Below are 25,000 nucleotides of genomic sequence, written 5' to 3'. Positions count from 1 at the left end.
TTGTATTTTTCTTTTCTCTTGGTGACAGTGTATTGTGTAATACACTTAAGCATTGACAAGTGTGGCATTCTTCAAGGACGAGATTGGACCACAAACGAAATAACCTTGCATTGTTAAGAGGATTTAGATGTATGGGTTTGCTGTTGATTTATGCTGATAGGTAGCAGTTAAGTCGGAGAGGGTAAAAGCCTTGGGTGATTTATGTGTTTGATGTTTTATATTTTCAGTTACCCCACTTTCAGCGACCATAATGCATTCTGTGAAATGGGATCTTATGGGAATTGAAATTTTTGTGCTATAGATCTATGGAATCCTGTAGTTACCTCTAATGATTAAATAGCACTGGTATTACTGTGTTTGGATGTTATGTGTGGGTTGCCTCTATTGTTTTAAGTTCTAAACATGTATGTTATGTAGTTAATTATATTTATTATTGCTATATCTTTTAGTATGATATATATTTTGTCATCATTTTCTGTTTGTCATTAGTTGTTTTCTTCTAAATGTTTCTTGTCAAGTGAATGTAGGAAAATGATTGCTGTGGATTAGTTTGCTGGGGATACTTTGTGCATTTAATTATTCGAATTAAGAAGTTGAACTAAGTGTGGGTTTGAGTTACGGATTAAATGGGAGGAAAATAGTTGCCGTTACAAATCGTCCTCATTCAGCTTGTGCAGTCATTCCTTCCATTCTCTTCTTACTTCCTATTCATCTGCCCCACTTTATTTCTATTTTTTTTCGCTCTCCTTCCACCACCTCTTCCTGGTTATAACTTATCCTTGTTCTCCTATTACTTCCTCCTCTTCCTTTCCTTGCCTTCCTCTTTCCTCCTCCTCCTCCTCCTCCTCCTCCTCCTTCTTTGCAAGAAGTAATGGATGGTTTATTACTCTCCTGTTCACCTGGTAGTTATTTAACAAGATTGTGACAGCCTTGCTTGTAGGTGTGTATACCTAATACATACATACATACATACATACATACATACATACATACATACATACATACATACATACATACATACGATGAACAAATACATACATGTAGATATATATACATATACAGTTATAAGTGTGTGTTGTGTGTTGTGTGTTGTGTGTTGTGTGTTGTGTGTTGTGTGTTGTGTGTTGTGGTTGTGTGTTGTGTGTTGTGTGTTGTTGTTGTGTGTTGTGTGTTGTGTGTGTGTGTGTGTGTGGTGTGTGTGTGTGTGTGTGTGTGTGTGTGTGTTGTGTGTGTGTGTGTGTGTTTGTGTTTGTGTGTCTACTCTCATTGTCTCTCTCTCTCATTGTCTCTCTCTCTCATTGTCTCTCTCTCTCTCTCCCTTTTCTCTCCTCTCTTTTTCTCTCTCTCTCTCTCTCTCTCCTCTCTCTCTCTCTCTCCTCTCTCTCTCTCTCTTCTCTCCTCTCTCTCTCTCTCTCCCTCTCTCTCTCTCTCCTCTCTCTCTCTCTCTCTCATTGTTTCTCTCCTCTCTCTCTCTCTCTCTCTCTCTCTCTCTTCTCTCTCTCGTCTCTTCTCTCCTCTTTCTCATCTCCTCTCTCTCTTGTTTCTCCCTCTCTCTCTCTCTCTCTCTCTTTCTCTCCTCTCTCTCTCTCTCTCTCTCTCTCTCTCTCCTCTCTTCTCTCTCTCTCCTCTCGTCTCTCTCTCTCTCGCTCTCTCCTCTCTTCTCTCTCTCTCTCTTTCTCTCTCTCTCTCTCTTTCTCTTTCTCTCTCTTTCTCACTTTATATGCACAGTACGTAAGAAAATCTTGTATAAAAAAGGTATCTCTTTTCTATTTTGTGTATCTTAGGTGAAGGGAAGTAATAAGTCAAAGATTCCATATGAAATACAGTAGATTTCTTTATAAATAAGGGAAAATCCTATTTTTTTATAATGTTAATAACAATGATAATGATATTACATGTTTTTAAAAGGCACTTTTACTGCCACTCTTATTTTTTTGGTTGTTGTTGTTGTCTTGTATCATTGCCGCTACTGGTATTGTTGCAGTTGTTACTTTTGCTTCTGTTATGTGTTATTACTGTTAACCTGTCGAGTGCAAGGCAAAGCTCAGGCTGGGGATTGTCTTAGTGTGAACTAATTCTTGGTTTATTTATTTAGTTTCTTTGTTCCTTTTGTTTGTTAGCTTTTCTTTCTTTCTTACTTTCTCTCTGTACATATTTATTCATTGATGTTTATATTTTTGCTCTACATGATTTATATTATATATATATTTATTTGTAGTGATACCCTAATTTATCTTCAAGCTTCTGATAATGATATACTGAAAGAACAGCAACATCTGAATTTGTTTTTTATGATGATTGCTTACTCCATAGGCTGACATGTTAATATTATTACTATCGTTTACTTTGATATTGATCCTTGTGTTGTTATCAAGATACTGTTATTTTATTGATGTTGCAAATGATGATAGTACAAGATTTTCACAATGAAGTAAGAAGAAAGACAATAATAACAGATGGGAAATTAATATCAGACATAGATTATGGTAATGAAGGTGATGATAAATCTTTATGGTGGCCCAAGTAATAGTTTTAATATAAATTTCTTTTTAAAAATTTTGCATTCTTCTATACAGGGGATACAAATTTCCTCATGCATTTAATAAAAAAAGATTGCATGTGATTATAACCAACTCCTCCTCCTCCTCCTCCTCCTCCTCCTCCTCCTCCTCCTCCTCCTCCTCCTCCTCCTCCTCCTCCTCCTCCTCCTCCTCCTCCTCCTCCTCCTCCTCCTCCTCCTCCTCCTCCTCTTCCTCTTCCTCTTCCTCTTCCTCTTCCTCTTCCTCTTCCTCTTCCTCCTCTAAATAAATTCATTTAAATGAATGTCCTTTTAATGCCATGATGCATAAACTGTGTTTATCATGATTGTGGCTAATTCTTTCTTAAATGTTATTATGCTTTTATTTTCATACATTTTTCATTTTACTCTTATGAAAATTATTTATTATTTTTTTCTTTTTAATGATATACTGTTGTTATTGATTTGTTCAGAACTTTGTGTGCTCTGAGAAACATTTTTTATTTTATTGGAGGAATGAGAGAGGGCAATAAAAAGTTGTTTGATTGGTCTATGAAAAGCTTCAGTGCTCAGTACGAAGAAACTATTCAGCAAAATGTTATTTGAATTGCCAGAAATGCATTGCCCCAATACTTCTAAAGGCTTTGTCATTTTGAACTTTGAGAAAGCAACCATTTTAGTAAAAAAAATTACTGTCTCATACTTGCACAGTAGCACTTGCAGGAAAGCAAAGGAGAAAAATGGGCGGCATGGTTTAGTGAAATGTAAAGCAAGATAAATCTGCACAGTGTTATCTTCTTCACTGGCTGCATGATGCTTACAGTTACTGGGTGATATTGCTGAATGATAACCCCAACTAAAAGGTATATATTAGGTGTAGTGATTAGCTCATTTGTCTTAGAACACTATCCTTATCAAGACCAAGATAGAAGTGGTGTTAGTTTTGTTTTGAGAATGATGAGCTGTGAATGATCTACACCTTAGCACTTTTAACAAAATTTTAGCTGGGAAAAAGACATTGACAGAAATGCCTTGAATACCATATTATTTGTTAGTAGAGATGGATGTTCCTGCTATGGGTACCTATGTCTAGCAATACTAAAGGGATGTACTAGTTTAAATTTTAATGTGGATTGTCTGTGCACATACGCTTGAAAAGTGAACTTGACTTCCCTTAATGCAAAGTTGCAACCCAAAAAGGTGAACAATTTTTCTTCTTTTGAAATGAAGCAGAGGAGTACTAGTACTCTATGTTGATATTTTACGTCACAGGAGATTCTTTCTAATTTCTAATTTATTGAAGGCCTCAAGAACATTTCCCTCCCCTTTTTTATGGAGAGAATGAATTTTGCAAATATGGTGTAATCCTATTTTGTGAATGTGCTGGTGTGCGTATGTTGTATGTTTGTATAATTGTATGTATATAGTTGTTTGTATTTATGAATGCTTTGGTTTTTTGTTTGAGAGTGAGGTTGATAAGTCGATCAGCTGGGAGTCTATTTATTGGATGTGGGTATAGTTGGGTCCCAAGTTAAGGGTTGGGATAGGTGGAGAGAGAGAAGTGCCATGTGGGAGTCAAAAGGGATGGAAGTGGCAAGTGTGCAGAAGAGGGTGTACCATCTGTAAAAAGGGTGCCCACACTAATGTTGTGTCTTCTTCTCTCTTCTTATCATTTTACAGGTTGGCCCGACTCAAATGATCGCTAGTGTTCGATCCTTTTGGCTGATGCCGATCATCCATTGCTGCGCCCCAGTCCTCCACACTACTTAGGGCAGACATATTGTTACCTTTCATTTTGTCAAAGCATTTTCATAAACAAAACCAAGCTTTCATTTTACAAACCATAATGTTTTTCCCTCTCAGTACTGTTAAGAGTAAAAGACTTTAAATAGCTAAGGAAGATATGAAGCCATTACTAGTGTTCCTTCACAAAGCAAGTTGTGGTGCAGGCATGCTTATAATGATGCCTTGTTGCTTTGTGATGGTAATTTGTTTTTGTTTGTTTTGTTATCTTTGCAGATATTGGCGTATGGGCTCTGCTTTCACAGATGCGTGGTGCGCCTGCCCGAGTGTCAAAATGAATGGGATCTGTATATTTGCCTAACAAATATTACTGAAAGTAGAAAAAGAGAGGAAGGCCCGTTCAGTAGTCATACTTGCCTATAATTGAAAGAAGCAGGCCTCAAAACTTGCCATACTTGTAGATGAACTTTGTGTGTAGGAATATATTTCCCCTAAAATACATTAGTGTAATCCAAAAAAATCTGGGATCGGATATTACTCTCGTGTGTACATAAGTAAAAATTGAGAATGAGTGTGGTGACCCTCGTGTGTGCTTGTGCGTTGGAGGGTTTTTATATTCTACTCTTTGCAGGCCACAGGTTGAGCAGCCCCTGGCCATCCAACAGTACCTTGTGAAGACACAGGAACCTTGAGACCGGAGCCCCAGCCACCAGTCCTAGTTATCTATTATGGGCTGTGTGGCTGGTTCACTTTCATGATTCATGTTCACTTGCTAGTGTTCACCATCATCTGTTAGTAACCTGCCATCATATTCCCAAGCAATCCGATAGAGTGATATCTTTTGTGTGAATATGTGATATGCCTGTTCTTTTTTTCTTTGTCGTTTCATGGTGTAAGGTGGGCAGAAAGGCCTCAACGACAGGGGAGATTCAGCGGCTGGCCGTTCGGCAGTTAGCTGGGGCTGCTATTTACGAAATGTAGCCTCCCCAGTGCAGTGGTAATGGTTCTGATTATGGTGCACCTTTAGGCCAGCTTACTATTATTGTCTTTTGGCAATTGGATCTTAGTGAATTTTTATATTTTTTGTGTATTACTTTCATACACTTTTTAACCTTCTTTATTTGTGATTTTTGAGCAAGTCTTGGATAAGAGAATTCATATCCTGACAGAAGGAAATTCAGATTCTTTTGAATACTTATGAAGAGCTTGCTAAAGTCAAAAGAAAAGAACAACAACAAAAAAAAGGTACAGGGAAATGCAAGAAAAAAAAAAAAATCCTATTTTCACTCTATATATGGTAGAACTTGTCCTCTGAAGTAATTACTAGAATCATTGTACTTGTGCCGAAAGACATGTTGGTTTGCTGGGATATTGGAATAGGTGTGGCGTTTGCTTCATCCTCTTTGTAGAATGTTTTCACTCTCATGTATCTTTTGGTTTCTTTCGTGATCAGTACAGCATACTTTTTCTTTGTGGGAAAAGACAGAACTCAACATGTGTGCCATTGCTTTCTGTGGTAACTCAAATAGAAAGAAAAAAAAGAAAGAAGAAAAAAAAAGAGAGAAAAAAAAGAAGTACAGGTTCAAAGAAAGGTAGATGATGATGATCATGATAAGTACAGGTAGTTTGATGGATGGTTCATCCCAAGATTTTATGTGTGCAGTAATTTTGTATAAGTGTTCCTCAGGGTAGATGTTTGCAGTTCAACAAATGTTTATTTTTTCCCTCAGCATGTATGACAATTTGCTAGGCTTTATGAAGCTTCCAGGTTTACAGTTGTAAATATTAGCATAAACTAGACTGTTTTGAATGTGAGCATTTTCAACTCAAACTTAGGCTATGTGAGTGTAACCCTATTTTTAAGATGTATGCAAGTAATGGCTTAAATGCATACATTCTTACACAAGCACACAGACATATGCCTGTAAATGTATACACTGATCACAGACCCATACAGACACTGTCATGGATACACAGACACTGATACACAGATAAACACTAGTACATAGATACACAAACACTGACACACAGACACTGATACACAAACACTGACTCACAGATACACAGATGCAGAATCTCTCTCTCTCTCTCTCTCTCTCTCTCTCTCTCTCTCTCTCTCTCTCTCTCTCTCTCTCTCTCTCTCTCTCTCTCTCTCTCTCTCTCTCTCTCTCTCTCTCTCTCTCACGCACACACGCACACACGCACACGCGCACACGCGCACACACACACACACACACACACACACACACACACACACACACACACACACACACACACACACACACACACACACACACACACACACACACACACACACACACACACCACGTTTATTTATTTATTTTATTTTATTATAATTTTTTTTTGAAGGATGGTGTTCTTCTGTGTGCAACAATGGGGAAAAAAAGGTAGATTAAGACAGGTTCATTGGTAGGTCAAAATTGGCTTTAAAAGATTGTGTCCTTTGTCATATAAAAAGAAAGAAGAAAAAAAAAAAAAGGAAAAGAAAGACAGGTAGTTAAATTTCCTCTTCTGTGTTGTTTAGATAAGAAAAAAGAAAAGAAAAAAAAAAACATGATATCAACTTGAAGACCTGAAAAAAAGAAAAAAAAGCAAGAAGAAAAAAATGCCTAAGAGTAAATAAAGCAAATTATATGGCAGCATGTTGAAGTTGTGTCTTGTGTCAGACGTGTTTCTAATCCTGGTCCTTAATTTGACAGAGGGGACAGCACGTGCGCGGTCTCCCTTGAGAGAAGTTGACCAGTCGGGCAGTCTCGTTCTGGGTAAGTGGATTTAACTTCTATTTTTATGTATGCTTCATTCTCAGTAGTATGTCAGTATTGGCGAGTCATGCTTTATAATGTAAACCTAATGTTTAGAAACATGAGAAGGTCTCACTATTATAATGGAAGTAGTAAATTGATGCTGATTAGGATTAATATAAATTGATAAATGTATGATGCAGTTGTTATCCCATTGTCTACTGCTTATGGTATTTGAAGTTAGTTTATTAATTGCTTGTAAACATGGCCTCACAGGTGCATAGTTATAAAGGATTCAAGTACTAGCCATACTATGTCACCCTTTTACACGTTTCCTTGATTTTTGGAAATATTTGTCAAAATTTTCTAATGCTGTTATTATTATTAAAAACAGTATTGTCATCATCATGTCAGTAATGATGATAACAGCATCATTGTTAACCCATTGTCAGTGGGTTTATGTACTGTCCCCTTTAGGTGTTAGTGAGTTTTGTTACATACAGATGTCTCCACGTGTGCTCGGCCCGAAAGAAGTCGATCAGGCCTTAGTGATCCTGATTTCCCCATTCCTTGAATTGGTGGGAAAATGTGTTTTTTTTCCAGTGCTATTAATATTGATATTTTTATCATTTGTATTGAAATTATGATTATTAAATTGGTATTAAAATATTAATAACATCAAAGACAATAATATAAAAATCGAGCTTCCAAAATGAACGTAAACAGTGGTGGTGACTATCTCACTACATCCTTGGTGACTGCCTTCTATAGCCATCTCCTCTCTCTCTCTCTCTCTCTCTCATCTCTCTCTCCTCTCTCTCTCTCTCTCTCTCTCTCTCTCTCCTCCCTCCCCTCCCTCCTCTCCTCTCTTCTCCCCTCTCCTTCCCTCCCTCCCACCTCCCTTCCCCCCTCCTCCCTTCCTCTCCTCCCTCCCTTCTCCCTCCCTCCCCCATCTCTCTCTCTCTCTCTCTCTCTCTCTCCCTCTCTCTCTCTCCCTCTCTCTCTCCCTCTCTCTCTCCCTCTCTCTCTCCTCTCTCTCTCTCTCTCTCTCTTCTCCTCCCTCCCTCCCTCCCTCCTCACCTCTCCTTCCCTCCCTCCCACTCTTTCTCTTTTTCTTCTCTCTCTTCTTCTCTCCCTCCTCCCTCCCTCCTCCCTCCTCTCTTCTCTCTCTCCTCCCCCTCCCTCCCCCCTCTCCCTCTCTCTCTCCCTCTCCCTCTCCCTCTCCCTCTCCCTCCCCCCCCCCCTTCTCTCTCTCTCTCTCTCTCTCTCTCTCTCTCTCTCTCTCTCTCTCTCTCTCTTCTCTCTCTCTCTCACCCAATCACTAAAGCACACACTCTTATTCAATAGATAAATTTTCATTATTCTACTGAGCGTTCTTATTATTTGTTGAGCATTAGTGTGAAAATATTTCTGTTGTCATCAGTTGGATGTGTTGTGAACAGTTTATGCACCCCTTTTCACTTATTTAATTTTGCATGGAAAACCAGGTGCTGGAGCGAAGAAAGACGACATAGTCCACCTCCTGGGACAGAGCCTCCCACGCCTCTCCTCCGATCAGAAGGATGCAGTTGCTCGAGCCAAGAAGTATGCCATGGAGCAATCCATCCGCCTGGTTCTCATGAAGCAGACTCTGGCACACCAACAGCAGGTGACTTTCCGGTTTTGATGCACCAGCTTGTTTTGTTCTTCATTATTTTGTCAATGTAATTTATATATATATATATATATATATTATATATATATATATATATATATATATATATATATATATATAATAAGATAGAGAGAGAGAGAGTGTGTGAGGGAGAGAGAGAGAGAGAGAGTGTGAGTGAGATGTGTGAGTGTGAGAGGAGAGAGAGTGTGTGTGAGTGGTGGAGAGAGGTGTGAGTGTGAGAGAGAGAGAGTGTGAGTGGAGAGAGAGAGTGTGTGTGAGTGAGAGAGAGAGAGTGTGTGAGTGTGAGAGAGAGAGTGTGGTGTGAGAGAGAGAGAGTGTGTGAGTGTGAGAGAGAGAGTGTGTGAGTGTGAGAGAGAGGAGAGTGTGGGAGTGTGAGAGAGAAAGAGTGTGTGAGATGTGAGAGAGAAGAGTGAGATGTGAGTGAGTAGTGAGGAGAGATGAAGAGTGAGTGAGTGAGAATGGAGAGAATGAGAGTGAGTGAGTGTGAGAGAATGAGTGAGTGAGTGAGTGTTAGAGAGTGAGTGAGTGTGAGAATGAGTGAGTGAGTGTGAGAGAATGAGTGAGTGAGTGTGAGAGAGTGAGTGAGTGAGAGTGAGTGAGTGGTGGAGAGAGTGTGAGTGAGGTGAGAGATATGAGTGAGTGTGAGAGTGAGTGAGTGAGAATGTGAGAGGTGAGTGAGTGAGAATGTGAGAGAGTGAGTGAGTGAGAATGTGAGAGAGTGAGTGAGTGAGAATGTGAGAGAGTGGAAGGGAGTGGTGGGAGAGAGTGAGTGAGTGGGAGAATGTGAGAGAGTGAGGTGAGTGAAGTGTGAGAGAGTGTGAGTGAGTGAGTGTGAGAGTGATGAGTGAGTGAGTGTGAGAGTGAGGTGAGTGAGGAGGTGAAGAGGAGGTGAGTGAGTGGAGAAGGATGAGTGAGTGAGTGTGAGGAGTGAGTAGGATAGTGAGGTGAGATGTGAGGAGTGTGAGGAGTGAGGAGAGAGTGCGTGTGAGATGAGGTGATGAGTGAGTGAGTGTGAGAGCGAGTGAGGTGAGGAGTGGGAGAGAGTGAGGTGAGAGGAAGAGTGAGAGTGAGGGAGGAGAGAGAGTGAGAGAGGAGTGAGTGTGGAGAGAGTGAGTGAGAGAGGGGAGAGAGAGGAGGAGGAGAGAGAGAGAGAGAGAGTAGTGTAGATGGTATGGTATGGTGTATGTGTGATGTGAGTGAGTGTGAGTGGTGAGTGAGTGAGTGAGTGAGTGAGTGAGTGAGGTGAGTGAGTGGGAGTGAGTGGTGGTGGAGGAGGAGGGAGAGGGGAGGGAGAGGGAGAGGGAGAGGAGGGAGGAGGTGAGGAGTGAGAGTGGAGAGGGAGTGGAGGTGAGGAGGGAAGTGAGGAGTGAGAGGATGGGGGGTGAGGAGGAGTGAGGAGAGAGGAGGGGAGAGAGGAGGAGAGAGAGGAGGAGTGAGAGATAGTGTATCTGTGTACTGATATTGTGTTGTATAGTGTGTATGTATATGTGGTAGTGGTGATATGTGTGATGAGCTGTGTGTATGTGCGATGTGTATGTGATGTGTGTATCGTGTATGATGAGGTATATGTCTATGTAAATGTATATGGTAGTCGTATAGATATGTTATGTGTGCGATGTGACGTGAGTGAGTAGATACGTGATGTGTTGGAGATGAGTGAGTGAGTGAGGAGTGTGAGTGAGTTGCAGGTAGTGAGTGAGTGAGCGATGTGAGTGAGTGAGAGATGTGAGAGGATGTGGTGAGCGTGAGTGGAGGTGAGGTTGAGTGGAGGTGAGTGTGTGGGAGAGGAAGATAGTGAGTGAGTGAGGGACTGAGTGAGTTGAGTGAGGAGGAGAGGAGTGAGTGAGAGAGAGAGAGAGAGAGAGAGAGAGAGAGAGAGAGAGAGAGAGAGAGAGAGAGAGAGAGTATGTGTATGTGTATGTGTATGTGAGTGTGAGACTGAGTTGGTGAGTGAGTGAGTGAGTGAGTGAGTGAGAGAGAGAGATTGTGAGAGTGAGTTTAGTTTTGAGAACCCATTCGTTTTGCATATTGAATTCTTTCTTTCTATTTTTTTTTGTTTGATGTTTCTAAAATTAGCAGTTAGATATAAGGTTTTGCTTTGAGTCCTGTGTGTGAGGTTTCTGGGTAAAGTGTTAGGTATTTGTCATTGTTTATAGATGAATATAACTGTTCATATGCAAGGCTCACTTGCCATATCAGGACAGCTTAACCATAATAAAATGCTAGTACTTTATATTGTATTGTCTTGAATGTGTTTTTGTTATGTGGATTTTTTTTCTTTTTTATTCCTTCACAATTTGAAATAATTTGTGTAAAAGTTATGAGAACTCCAGCATTAATTGGTGATATAATTCTTATCCAGAGTCTATGAATGTTTATAAAAAATGGAGTTTTCAACAGATTTGCAGTAATCTTTAGGTTTATCAATAATGTAAGATCAACTAAGTATCAACCCCTAAGAGAAAATGTTGCAAATAGCACCGATGGCGCTGAATGCTTACCATATTAATAAATACATATGCCATAAAATTTGTACAGGGATAACCAGTTGGATCTAGATGTTTCAAATCTTGACCTACATGCCCTTTGCAGTGTTGTTATTTTGTTTCCTGTCTAAGCATTTTCTGCATTTTTGCCATTTTCCAAAGTCTATAAGTGTCTTTTCATATACTGTAGCAAGATGGTAACAGACTGTTTCCCTTGCACAGACTCAAACATTGTGTAGTTTGTGTTATTTTTTATATTTTCATATTTATTATTGATTTCTCTGTAACTCGCCCTGTATGGTGGGCAGGAATAGGATCCTGAGCATGGAAATAGTGTCCTCCCCTTAGCCATGGCGCTTCCAGCCATGGCTTATAGATCGTACATTTTGCCCTCTTATAGCAGTGGAAATAATGCTAGAGCCCCTTTGTCAATGCCCAATGAATAATCCTCTTCCATGAACTTTGTGCACTTATGATAAATCATTCCTGTACAGCCCTCAGCTAAATTTTTCATGACAGCACATTACCGTCATGACAGGATACTTCCGTCACCTGTCCCTTAGCCAAAATTTCGCATGACATGAATGTCATGAGATTTTATCTTGTATTATTCTATCTTATACATCTGACTGTAATATACAGGTCATGTAGATGATGAAAGATCTAAAAGGTGCAAGATTCTTTTTTTTTTTCTAATTAAAAAAAAAAAAAAAAGTATAATTTAATTCATTTATATTTCTAATATTTCTATTGCTTCCTGGGTTCTGATTAGGCACTTGGTCCCACCTTTCCACATCTACCCACATTGAAAATTTGTGTAAAATACCTTGTAGGGATAAAAACAAAGAAAACAAAGCACCATTCATTCACTTTTTAGTCTGGTGTGACACTAAGCATATTCTCCGCTATTGCCAAAGATAACTATTACCCTCATCCCCTGCCAGGGGACATGAGGAGTACATAAGCTTATAATATCTTTGATATTATTCATGATTGTGTAAGATTCTTCATACCATGAATCTTCAACCCCACACCATTTTTCAGGAATTGTTTAGCAATATAAAAAAAAAAAAAAAAAATATCCTGATTCCCCCTCACTCCAATGGATTGAGGGGGGATGCTTCAATGCCATCACATGGCCCAAAATACAGGCATTAATCTCTTATTGCTGGGCACGTCAGTAACAATCATGAAAATCACAATGGGTACAGCTGTAGGTGTTACAACACGTTAGAGCGAGTCAAGTGGGAAAATCCACTGCACATAGCAGATTCCTGGGCCCAGTGGCTGGACACTTGCCAGAGGTCACTGGAATCAATGAGGCTGTGAGATTTCTGGTACCATCATTTTGGGTTAAGGTTACTTGATTGGCCACTCTGACAGATGCGTGACTTGTAGGCTGGGTGCATGCGAGCACTCGTGTGGTGACAAGACTCTGTCTCACCTTTTCAAGCACATCTCTAGGTAGTCCATAACACAGTGCAAGAATTAAAACAATAAATAACATTTTGTTATATATGTCTTCATAACACAGTGCAAGAATAAAAACAATAAATAACATTCTGTTATATATGTCTTCTTCTTTTTTTGTAATAGTCAATTTTCTGATACAACTTGCGCCACTGGTCATGGCAGCCAAGAACAGGATTCTGAGCATGGAAATAGCATTCTTCCTGGAGCTAGTGCTCTTACAGCCATGTTCATGGACAGCACATTCTACACTTATTTATTGATGGAAATACTGCAGAAGCCCCCTTCTAAATGCCAAATGAGTCTTATCACACTCCAGGCAACTCTTATCTGTCACCCTGGCCCTCAGCTGGAATGCTCACAACAGTAAATTAGCATCATCCCGGCCCACAGCCAAATTTTTACATGATAACGTTCATGCCATCTGACCTTCAAGCCAATTTTTTTCATGTTGTGATGGTCATGTCATCTAGATCATAGGGGTTAAATGACTACTATATTCTAATTTTCCCCATTAAGCTTTGAACAGTCATGACAAGCCATTCCCATCACTCATGCCTTCAGCCAACTTTTTATATCTGTCACTCCAGCCATCAGCCAAATTTTTCCTTGATGGCATATTGCCATCACCCATCCTAGGCTAGGCTAAATTACTAGGCTAAAATCCAGTAATCTCTCTCTCACACTCGCCCAACCATGTTTTAGCTTCCCCAGTTGCTGGTCTCAGCCATACCCCTTAATCAGTTTAGCAAATAATAGCATCTGAGTCAATCATTACCAAGATTTCATGTCCACTGTACCTTAGTTTGCAATTTTTTTACACGATGTGAGTGGTCAGTCACTAGGATCATATTAGATGACTACTGTATTACAATATCCCTTAAGCTTTGATAGTCTATAACCATTGCTCAGCATCATAGCTCAGGCCACTTTTTATATCGTGTCCACATCGCGACCATCATGCCAAATTTCCAGCATCATTGCCATTCCGAAATACTAGGATAGGATCTAAATTTTACAGTCTAAATGCCAAACTCTCTGTCACATCGGCCAACGATGTTTTAGCTTCCAAGTTGCATGGTCTAAGCCAATACATTAATCAGTTGTGGCATCAGGAGGAAATTGTAGGTTTGTTCATTACTTCAGGTTGTTGATGTCAAATGTAGAAGTTTGGTTAATTTTCATTTGAAAAAAGATCTTTCCGGAAGTGTCACAAAAACCAGGATGACCATTACTTAGGCCATGTGACGTCACCTGGACAGATGGTCCCGAATGCCATTCTGTATTGTACTTACTCGCATGGTTAATATTGGTATTGTTAATATTATTATTGACATGCTTATTACAAAGTTATTAGCAACACTTCATAGAGAGAGAGAAAAAAAAAGAGTAATCAGGTGATGTTTGTAGTATTTACTTAGCATTATCCTTTTCAGCAAGCGAAGTCTCTACAAAGACATCAAGCTCTGGTGTTGATGTGCCGTGTGTATGTGGGGAGCATCAGCTTTGAGCTAAAAGAAGATACTATACGTCAAGCTTTTGTTCCTTTTGGTCCAATCAAATCAATCAACATGTCGTGGGATCCAGTGACACAGAAGCACAAGGGGTAAGATTATCATATTATTTTAGCAGTATATTTATTTATTAATTCATTCCTTGAGATATTTGATTTTGATTTGTAGGGTCTGTGTTGTGATTTTAGATGAAGTAATTCTTTGTGTTCTAAACAGATTTGCCTTTGTTGAGTACGAGATGCCAGAGGCTGCACAGCTTGCCTTGGAACAGATGAATGGAGTGATGATTGGAGGTCGCAACATAAAAGTTGGACGCCCATCAAACATGCCTCAGGTTTGTCTTCTTGTTCATGTGTATAGGGTTTTGATACTGCAGATTCTTTTACATGCATGCAGATTTGCAACTTGAAAGCTTTACAGTTTGTTTATTTTTATTTATTTATTTATTTATTTATTTATTTATTATTATTTTTTAAGAGTTTGTAAAGCATGTTAATGGAAAAGAATCCTGTGTTATTTACATTAAGGGCAAGTGACATATAGGAGTTCACTTCTTTTATCTCTAATTGCAAAATGAAATTGTGTGACTATGAGAAGACAATACAGCACTTCAGAAAAGAGAAACAAAAGTTTAAGCACTGCGAATGCATTTTCTTGGCTTTCTCTTTGCAATTCTAATTAGAGGCTGAAAAATGAAGGAGAGGATGGAGTAATTAGACAAGAGGAGGAGTGAAAAATGAAAGTATGGTAACATCTTCCTAAAATGATTCATATAATTCTACATTTCACTAAAATGTGACCACCATTTTGAAATGCATGAACAAACAAAGACACTGAATTAGTTATTGGTAATAGCTAGGTGAATGAATGAAAAAATAAGAAAAGAAAGGAAGTTGTTATTGAATGAAAAAGTAGATAAATAGATAACTCGGCATAAAATGCAAGATGTAAAAATATATCAAATACCAGTATGTGCAGTATGTTTGTTATTGTGTATTTTATCACCAGCATCCAAATAGTACACTGTTTGATTTGTTTTCATACTGGCAATTCATAAACCCTAAAGATATAACAAATTAACCCATTATTCCCGGTTGTCAGAAATCTCTGAGAGCAATTAAACTGGTGATATCTGGCAGTGGCCAGACAGTGGGCGCGGGAGTCCGCTGCATTAAGTCGAACGCCCTGCTCCACGTGCTCTGGCGTGTTGTCGCACGTACAAGCTGAACCTGCCAACAATGCGGTTCTCTATGACGTCCTATCATGTCACCCGGCAGGAACGGGTTAAGAAAAAAAACTTGTGAAATGAAATATTATATGGTTTGGAATAAAATAATAACAATTGTGTTTTTTTTTTTCTGCAGCTACATGAAAGAAAATGTAATCCTGAACTCTATTTGGTGGTCTTCAGACAAGGCATATGAGAAGGCATGGATGCCACTAGTCATAAGAAGATATGATTTATTTCCCACAGAGAAAAGAAAAAAAGGGATTAGCCTAAAAGTGGCTGCATTATACATAAAACACTCATTTAAGGAAATCATGATATTGAGCTTTTTGTCTTTGATGACCAAACATAGGCCTGTTGAGATCATGAGGTGATTAAACCATCCTAAGTTAGCATTCGTAAGTTCCATATTCTGGCACTCATTTGGGAGTCTATGCATGTACAACAGTGGCAGATCCAGTATGGCACGGGAATTTGCAAGCGATATACACACTTGTGAAACAAACATGATTTTGGTACAGAATGGGATAGACATCCATTTTTTATTTTACTGGTATTACAGGAAGTCTTTATCATTATCATAATTATGATAATTGCACATCATTTAAATTATATCTATGTAAATTTAGGAGAAGTAGCTGTCTGGGACTAGCATTCTTGTTTCAGGATTATTGATTACGTGCTACCATGAGGGATAGCATATTAGCAAAGCTTTGCTATGTATGCAGTCAACCAGTTTGTTCTGCACTTGATTTTTTTTTTCCTAGTACATAGAGCTGGCATGTGATATATGATTAAAGGAGAAATGTCTTTAAAATATATATTGTCTCTCACTTTCATTTGTGAAATTAATATTTTGTGAGTCAGAAGTATCAACTGAAGCCTGACATCAGATGGAAAATCTCTGCTTTTATAGTCAGACAAGAAAAAGAACATTGAGAAACCACGGGAATCCAAGAGTTCAATTTGTGGTCCCTTATCGTGGAGCAGTGGGATGGGACAGACAGACAGCAGGAATTTTAATTTCCTGTGCTATACATGAGTAAGAATGTGAAGATAATATAATGTACTGATATCGATGATAAACTAGAAATGTCAATACTAGTAAGAATAAAAAAGTGCAGATAATACAAAGTATTAGAAAAGAACAGGGATGGAATTTATTCTCTCTTGAAAAAGATAAATTCAACATGGTGTTAGGTATTCAGTTCATTCAATGAGCTTTCTGCAACTGCAGTTGCTTTGGCATAAAAAATCTTCATTGGTTTAAAAAAATACCTGTCTCCCAAACTGAATTCAGGTGCCATTACTTGATTTTCGTACGAAGACCAAAATCCAAGTTTTTTGTGACTTATTTAGCAGACTGTGCTTTATAGTGAATTCTGGGAAGTTTTCACAACTTTTTGTTGCACATGTCTATGTCCTTGAAATGGAATGAAAAAGGAGTTTAGTGAGTTGGAAATATGAACGACTGCCATGAAATCGCTAATATTGTCAGACATTGGTTTCAGCAGCATTTACTGCCAAGCAAAACTTCTGAAATTGCAGATGCTTTGGCAAAAAAAAAAACTTAAGTCTTTTTACCGGGGTTTCGTATGAAAGAAGTAGTTTGATTGTTATAAAAAAGTAGTAGATGCAGATAATTAGGATTGTAATATACTAATCTTTTCAAATAAGAATTATATTATGATATGCACATAGTTGTTGAGGTTAATGCTCTTTCAGATTTTTTAGTGATTTAGTTTTACTAAAACTCAAGATAAGTGTATAGCTTTGCCTTGAGGAGAACATTAATGAATATCATTAACAATTTGGCATTAGATATATGAGCGTGGAGCTTCGTGTAACAGGGATAAGTAGTTAACTATGATTGAGTGTTAAGTCATGGACATTGTCTTGTTCATTCGGTGACAGAAATTAAAATCTGTATAAAGGTTGTATGTTTGCTCATAGTTATGAATTCATTTGTGTTAATTGAAACTGCTAAAAAGTGAACTTTTCTTTAACCCTTAAACTGCAGAGTGCCTGTTTTGAAGGACTTAATAAATACAAATGAGGAAGTTGCGGTACTCTCATGCAGACAATGTTGCCAGTGTGAGAAAATACCTATGCAAAAAAATACAGAGTTGTAAATCGGTCAGGATTATGGGCATCATTTGAAAACAGCGCTTTCACGAGACATACAACAAATTGATGAGTTACTGAAGAGGCGTACAGCAGTTTATGGGTTAAAACATTGGGTGGGTAATAGGAATGTGAAATATAATTTAGCCTTTCTACTCAAAATTGATAAATAATATATCCTTATCTAATTGCATTCAAATTCCAGTACTGATGGGTGGGGAGGATAAATTATGTTGAAGTTTCAGTTCCAAGAATCAGTAGAGAATATAGAATCTGATTTTTAAGTCCGATATGTTTTGGTGGGTATCATTTTCAAATTTTGGCATTTATATCATGGAAGAAGTGATTTGGGAATATTTTGAAGTAAATAAATCTTAGAAGGAATCTTAATATATATAATGAGGATTCACAGAAAATGCTTTCTTGCATAATGAGCTTTCTAATATATATTTGGCTAAATACGTGATGAAAAGCTGTACAGAAATCTGGGATTTTATACTTGATTTCCTGGTCCTAGTTTTTAGGATGCAGAGTTCTGTAAATACTAAGATCCTTGATTTGTCCTGTCATGAAGGATAGTTTGAGTATTTGTTAAAGGGCTCAGCACAAATTTTAGCAAGTCCTGAGCAATGACATGTTAATGAGTGAAGAATTCATAAGCATTTATAGTTTACTTGCCATTGACAGAATTGGTCGACAGCACAGGGCCATAGTGCCTGTGATGTTGCACAACCGAGACAGCTAATGACAAGGACAACTGATGGTGCAAGTATTATGGTATTTTTTGAAGACTGTCGTTCTGAATGGTGTCATTTGTCATGCTTTGTTGTGAAATACAATCAAATAAAAATGTCACTTGCCCTGTGTTGATAAAGCATTAACATATGTTATTTTAAAGAGCTGAAAGAACAAGAATATTTTGTGTGGTTCTGATTGCCAAATCAAGCATTTATTTAGTTGGTAATATCTTTTATTTATTTTTATACTTATTGGTTTCTTTGTACTCTTAAGTGACCTTTAAGGATCACCAGCTTATTTGTTAAACAAACGAGGAAAATTTCAGTTATAAAGTATTTGAAAGTCTTTGCCATTTTTAATTATTACAGTCTTTGTTCTCATTTTTTGTTTCAGCTTTGAAATTGCACTGAATTATATTTTGACATCAATTTACCACATATTTTATGCTTTCATGTAGTCAGCATAGTCTTAGTAAATGGGTGGTGGTAGGGAATATTGATGTGTCTCATATAAGAAGCATAAAAACTTGGTTACTTGTGTCACCAGGAAAGTATGCACTGGAATTCGCTGTGCTTTCTCCATGCAGGTGCGTGCAAAATCTTGGTTGTCTTGTCATCTACAGCTGCCTCCTTTGCTTGTTTTCAGGCCCAGACGGTGATAGATGAGATCACAGAGGAGGCTAATTATTACAACAGAATCTACATTGCCTCTGTCCATCAAGACCTTTCTGAGACTGACATCAAGAGTGTCTTTGAAGCCTTTGGCAAAATTAAGGTAAGCCTGGTCTTTATGAAGCTTCATGTTAATTGATTTACTTGTTATATATATATTTAGTTTTCCTTTTCCTTTTCCACAACAGTCACATCACCACATTACTACCACCACCACTCTCATTTAACTTTTTATTTATCTATCGAAGAAAGTGTGTATGTGGTAGAATAAAGTATTATATGTAAAATGAGCTTATTGAAAATCAAGACAATTTTAATATTAACTAGATTTCATCTTTTAGTTAATTTGATTCATTTTTAGTAATATATTAGTTTTTTTTTTTTTTTTTTGTTTTTTTTTTTCTCTCTCTCTCTCTCTCTCTCTCTCTCTCTCTCTCTCTCTCTCTCTCTCTCTCTCTCTCTCTCTCTCTCCTTCTCTCCTTCTCTCCTTCTCTCCTTCTCTCCTTCTCTCCCCCCCCCTCCCCTCCCCCCTCATTTATTCCCTATCCTAGAGCCCCATTCTCCTTCTCTTTCTCTCTTTGTATCTTTGTTTACACTACTCTCATTTGTTAATGAAGCTCTAATTCTTTCAGCAATGTATGTTAACCCCAGGCACCACACCGGGCAAACACAAGGGCTATGGCTTTATTGAATATGAGAATTCACAATCTGCACAGGAAGCCATAGCTTCCATGAACTTATTTGACTTGGGTGGACAGTATTTGCGTGTTGGGAAAGCAATTACTCCTCCAGGATCATGTTATGTGAGTTTTGGTGTTAATGTAAGTTACTGTCAATTTTTTCTGTTTTAAATTTTGTGTAAAATACCTTCTATAAATCCAACTATATTGTCTTTCTGAGAAACTGTGCAGTTGTCGCTCTAGATGACTCTTCTGGATTTCAGGGTCCCTTATCAGCACCAACACAAATGCCAACTGCAGCAGCAGTGGCAGCTGCAGCTGCAACTGCAAAGATTCAAGCTATGGATGCCCTTGCAACAAATGCAATTGGCCTAGTTCAAGGGCTAAGTAGCTCTCCCAACTCAATGTCCCAGATACCCCCTGTGGGTGTAGTAGGTAGTGTACCCCCCATAGGGTCAGTAAGCAGTGTTTCCCCAGTGGGAACAGTGCCACCTGTGGGTGTTGTTGGAGGAACACCACCTGTTGCTTCTGTCCCCCCTGTGGGTGTGGTCACTAGCCTGCCAACCAACATAGGGACATCCAGCTCTTCTGGGTCTGCCATTCCACCTCCAACAGTCCTCACCTCTCTACCCGTTCCTGGATCCTCAGGATCTTCTCCAGCCCCATTACCCCCTGCAACTTCAAATGCTTCAACGCCAAGTGTTGCAGGATCAACTCCGAGCTCAACTTCAAATGCATCTGCTGTTGGTGGTGAAGATCGCAAGCCCACTCATCAAGAAGAATTGGCCAAGAAGTTGATGGAAGACAATGAGCCACAAACATTACAACAGCAGGAAACCATGTCAATTAAAGGACAGTCTGCTCGACATCTTGTTATGCAAAAACTAATGAGAAAAGCTGAGGTGAGTGAGTTAATGTTTCCATCAATTGGAGTCAATTTTTATTGGATAAGAGAATATAATTTTATCATTGTACAAGTTGGTTATCGAACCGTATTCATGTTGACAAATATAGAAAAGGTATGAATGAGAATGAATATCTTCACAATACAAGAGAAGTAGATACATCTCTTTTATTGTGAAGATATTCATTCTCATTCATACCTTTTCTAAAGTTGAGTATTATGGATTCAATTTTCCTTTCATTCTTCCCAGTCAAATGTCTTAATCCTACGCAACATGGTTGGAGCAGAAGAGGTTGATGAGCAACTGCAAGATGAAATCACTGAAGAATGTGGACGATTTGGAACTGTCAACCATGTTATTATATATCAAGAAAGGCAGTCTGATGAAGAGGATGCAGAAGTCATTGTCAAAATCTTTGTTGAGTTTGCAAATCCCCATGGTAAGTATGGAATTCCATATTTCCAAACTCAGTTATTATAAATAATTAAACATTTTAGTCCAAGAGAAAACAGTTTTGTATTCACATTAATGGTATTTAATTAGGCCTTTATATAGACTGTATTTTTTTTTTAGATAAAGTCAGTGCACAAAATCCTTTCAAATTGTTATGCACTGTATACAAGGAGGAAACCTGGCTATTATATTATAACATGATAATCATGCACACTTTTTGCGAAGGCAAAATCTGCCAAGGCATATGTACATGCTTACCACATATGACTCAGGATATTTTAATAAGGAACTGGATCATGCAGAAGCATCATTTATCACTTTTCACTCTTATTTCACCCTCTCTCTTGTATAGCTTTCCATTAATACTGAGGATACTATTACTACTTTGGTTTTTGAAGCTTCTTAATCTTTTGTAGTTTCCCTGCTCTTGCTTCTCTCTCATGGTGAGATATTTTAGTGTTCCAATATTTTATCATTTGTCTGAGCTGGGATGATGTGAATTATAGTCATGATTTGCCTACATTCCATTTCGTTTTCATTAAGATAGAAAAACATGTGGCCTTCCTGTGTAACCTTCTTTGGTTTCAAAATAAATTATTGTAAGATAATCTTTATACAAGATGATTAAGTAGATGTAAAGAGTATGAAAGCAGCTTACAAAATTTGTTGTCAGTAGGTGAAGGAACCTGAAGCATGTTTGCTTTATGTTAGATGTTTCTAAAACACATACAAACAGAACTTTGGTGGAGACTTCATTTATAAGAGATTGTGATATATGAAGTTTTAAGCTTTTATTTATTTATTTTTCCCCCCTTATTTCATCTCATTTTATTAAATTCACATTATTATATGACTTAAGAAGGAAAATACAATAAATTATATTTTAACAGACACAGATAGAAAATGTGAATTTTAGAAAAAAATGAATTAAGTTGATATTTTTCCCTTTTTCTTTCAGAAACATCTACAGCACAAGAAGCCTTAAATGGCCGATACTTTGGTGGTCGGTTAGTTAAAGCAGAGTTGTATGACCAGAACATGTATAATCACAATGATTTGTCAGGGTGAATGCTGCAGATTTAGAGATCATTTCTTCAAGGCATTTTAGTCTGACAGTTGATTCCTGTGTAAATTATATAAATATAGATCTATATAGTGACAAAGCTAATGTAAAACAAAAAAACAAAAAAAAAGCTTTTTTTATTATTTTTTATTTTGTTTTTTTTTAATTACTGTTATGAGTGTTACTTTCATGATTGCATGAATGGAAGGACCCGAGTTCCTACAAAGTGTCATGTCATTTTTCACCAATCATCCCACTTCCCCTGTCTTGTTGTTTTAACCACATAAGGTTGAGCGATGTGTTCATTTTGTTGTTTTTCCCGTTTTATGGATCCTAATGTATACCTGATGCACCTTTGTGAAAATGATTAGTAATGTTCCTCTGTTTGTCAAACATTATTTCCCCAACTTTTTTTTACATGTAAATATTATACATATAATATAGATATATATTTTTTCTGATTCTTTCCTGGGACATGTAATCAAGATTTATGAAGCAAACAGTTATCAACAATAAATGAAATTTAATAAAATTATAGAAAAAAAAGTTAATGAGTACAGCTTTCACATAAATTTGCTATTGGATTCCAGTATTGAAAGAAAAATAAAAGGATAGGTCTTACACAGTCACTAGATGTTGAAGAGACACATCCCATAACAGGAAAGAAAAAACAACAACAAAAAAGACGTATTCGTAGTTGCTTGTAAAGTAGATTTTTTTCTATTGATTTGTATTTCATATTATTTTTATAGTGCTTTTGGAGAAAGTTGTTGATTGCACTTTGCAAAATGATGCCCCCCAATCCCTCACCCAAGCATTAAAGTTAGGATTGCCTTATTCTCATTAGAAAGCAATGTGTAAGACAATACGAGTCCTTGAATTTCATGTTGTGTCCGTTCACTAGTGATTGATTTCACAGAATCCATGCAAGGGAAAGAAAACATTTTGGGTAATATTTCTTAAGAATGAATTTTAACTAATAAATGATAGATTTATATTGGCCTTTCATTATTCCTGTTTCTTGAATACCTGAAAATAGATGATGAAGTTTTTTGGGTAAAGATTTGATTTGTTTATATTTATATGTCATTGGAATACTTTGATTTAAATTATTTACAGTCAGTCTCCCTGTTTCTTGAAGACCTAAGAATGTATAAAATGTATCTTGAGGTTTTGAGGGAAATCAGTCAGATTTTATTTGTCATTTTTCAAGGGAATGGAATGCATTGTGTCTGGTATAGAGAGTACATAATTTGCATTAGTAATGAAAGAATTCCAAATACAGTATAATATTTGTTTAATTTTATATACTGACAGCATTCATACAGGTAATGAACAATCTGTTTGGAGAAATTTTGCTTATATATATTGTTTTATATAGATTTTATAACAGTAATATTACAGGCAACTGAAATACGGACAGCAAATCTTGAAGAGATAATTAAATTATTTATATAGCAGTGAAATGAAGTAAATCAAAGATTGATATTCTGAAAAATTATGAAAGAACTTGGACAGATTTTAATGATATTGAAACTATCTCTGAGTCAGTATGTCAAACAATTTTCTGTGAACTGAAAATTTTTGCTGAATCAACATTCATTGATATTTCTTCTTACATTATTACATCTTGATGATCCAGCCTTAACAGAGGAAAAAAACCTTGTCACATTCAGCTCTCAGCACTTCCACCCTTGAAGGAGTGACTGAATTCTTATTACAAAGAAGTGGGAGGAATGCCTTGGTTGACGGTAAATATTTGATTACATTTGCTCAGATAACAAACACAGTAAAGAGAAAACGTAAATGCCCCTAGCGACCTGAGAAATGCACTTAACCTCTAGAAGTCAAACATCCCGAGACGATCACATAGCTGAAATTTTATTTAAAAAATTCAGTATTATTACAGTTCTATGCTTTACTGCTGATTTATTTCAGTTACGTGGTTTTGTATCGTGCTCACCAGGACGGTCTTGCTTTTGAAAAATCGCAAAATAGAGACAAAAAAATTGGGCAGATAATTTTTGGGTTACGTAAAGCCGGATGTGTCATGTGACACGTACCCTGGCATGTAAACAGGGTGTATCTTTTTCTCGGTGGGTACATTGGAAATTGAGAGCATAACAACGTTGGATATGTTGTAGCTTGTCAGGGTGCCGAAAGGGGTACAAAGTAACAAAGGGTTGGAAATCCCTGGCCTAGATGGTCCAAACACCTGGCGTCTACTTATCTTCTTGATGCATCTGTCATGTATGGGTGTTTGTTGCACTCCTAGCTTATAGCCTCGCTCCCTACTATGCTACTACCTCATTATATATTTTGACGTTCTATTGAAATTTACTATGAGTTGTGACGAAAAGCGTTTTAATCTGAGTATTTACTGAGAGAGCATTGCCGTGTATAAAGGAAAACCCGCATGCCAGTTATGTATACGAGGTGTTTTTTCCCCTGTCCGAAATTCACCCCTAATAGCATCAATGTGCTTCACCTAAGCGTAGTTGTCTGGGTTCTATCTTGTCGGAACATACTAAGTGGGATTTTCCGTCGGAGGTGGGGATGGGGGGGGGTGGGGGGGGGGGTAATCCTGCAATGTAGCATTTACAGCAAAATATATATTTTTTTTCTTTTCCTTGCAGAATAAGGGTACTGTATTATATGTATAGTAACTTTTTTCGCTACAAAGAAAAGAAAGAAAGAAAGAAAAAAAAACTATTCCTATATATATCAAAGAAAATAATATACTTTGCAGTTATGTTCTTCTTTCATATTCGTATGCCATACTTATATTTTTATTTTCGCATTGCATTTTGTTGCATTTATATAGATTACTCTGATTGTATTAATTGAAGGAATTACTTTATAAGATGTATACTTTCTTCCTCTTTTGTCGAACATATTCCTTGACTAAGTGATTTTCTTTGATATAAGAAACTAAATGCCCAGGGTTTCGTCGAAATTGCCCGTTAATTA

At 37.5% G+C, this 25,000-nt stretch overlaps 1 protein-coding gene across 14 annotated transcripts in view; it reads left to right on the top strand.

The window, feature by feature from the left end:
- LOC119597439 (poly(U)-binding-splicing factor half pint-like) overlaps window positions 1-23,027 on the top strand; it is a 29,752-nt gene extending 6,725 nt beyond the window's left edge. Inside the window, exons 1-12 of one of the 14 annotated variants that reach the window (XM_037947073.1) lie at window positions 4,199-4,289; window positions 4,538-5,258; window positions 6,982-7,044; window positions 8,511-8,671; window positions 14,091-14,260; window positions 14,385-14,502; window positions 18,208-18,285; window positions 18,904-19,032; window positions 19,562-19,750; window positions 19,873-20,511; window positions 20,764-20,953; window positions 21,926-22,701. In XM_037947073.1, the coding sequence (XP_037803001.1) occupies window positions 8,615-8,671; window positions 14,091-14,260; window positions 14,385-14,502; window positions 18,208-18,285; window positions 18,904-19,032; window positions 19,562-19,750; window positions 19,873-20,511; window positions 20,764-20,953; window positions 21,926-22,035 (1,680 nt within the window). In that variant the 5' untranslated portion in view covers window positions 4,199-4,289; window positions 4,538-5,258; window positions 6,982-7,044; window positions 8,511-8,614 and the 3' untranslated portion in view covers window positions 22,036-22,701. Of the gene's footprint in view, window positions 1-4,198; window positions 5,259-6,981; window positions 7,045-8,510; window positions 8,672-14,090; window positions 14,261-14,384; window positions 14,503-18,207; window positions 18,298-18,903; window positions 19,033-19,561; window positions 19,751-19,872; window positions 20,512-20,763; window positions 20,954-21,925 lie in introns of those variants that run through there. The other 13 variants (XM_037947062.1, XM_037947050.1, XM_037947067.1 and 10 more) reach the window with 13 other exon arrangements.
- Window positions 23,028-25,000: the final 1,973 nt, after the last annotated feature.

This window comes from Penaeus monodon, chromosome 3 (genome assembly GCF_015228065.2).
Source record: "Penaeus monodon isolate SGIC_2016 chromosome 3, NSTDA_Pmon_1, whole genome shotgun sequence".
Lineage (NCBI taxonomy): Eukaryota > Metazoa > Arthropoda > Malacostraca > Decapoda > Penaeidae > Penaeus > Penaeus monodon.
This window is presented reverse-complemented; position numbering and strand designations above follow the sequence as displayed.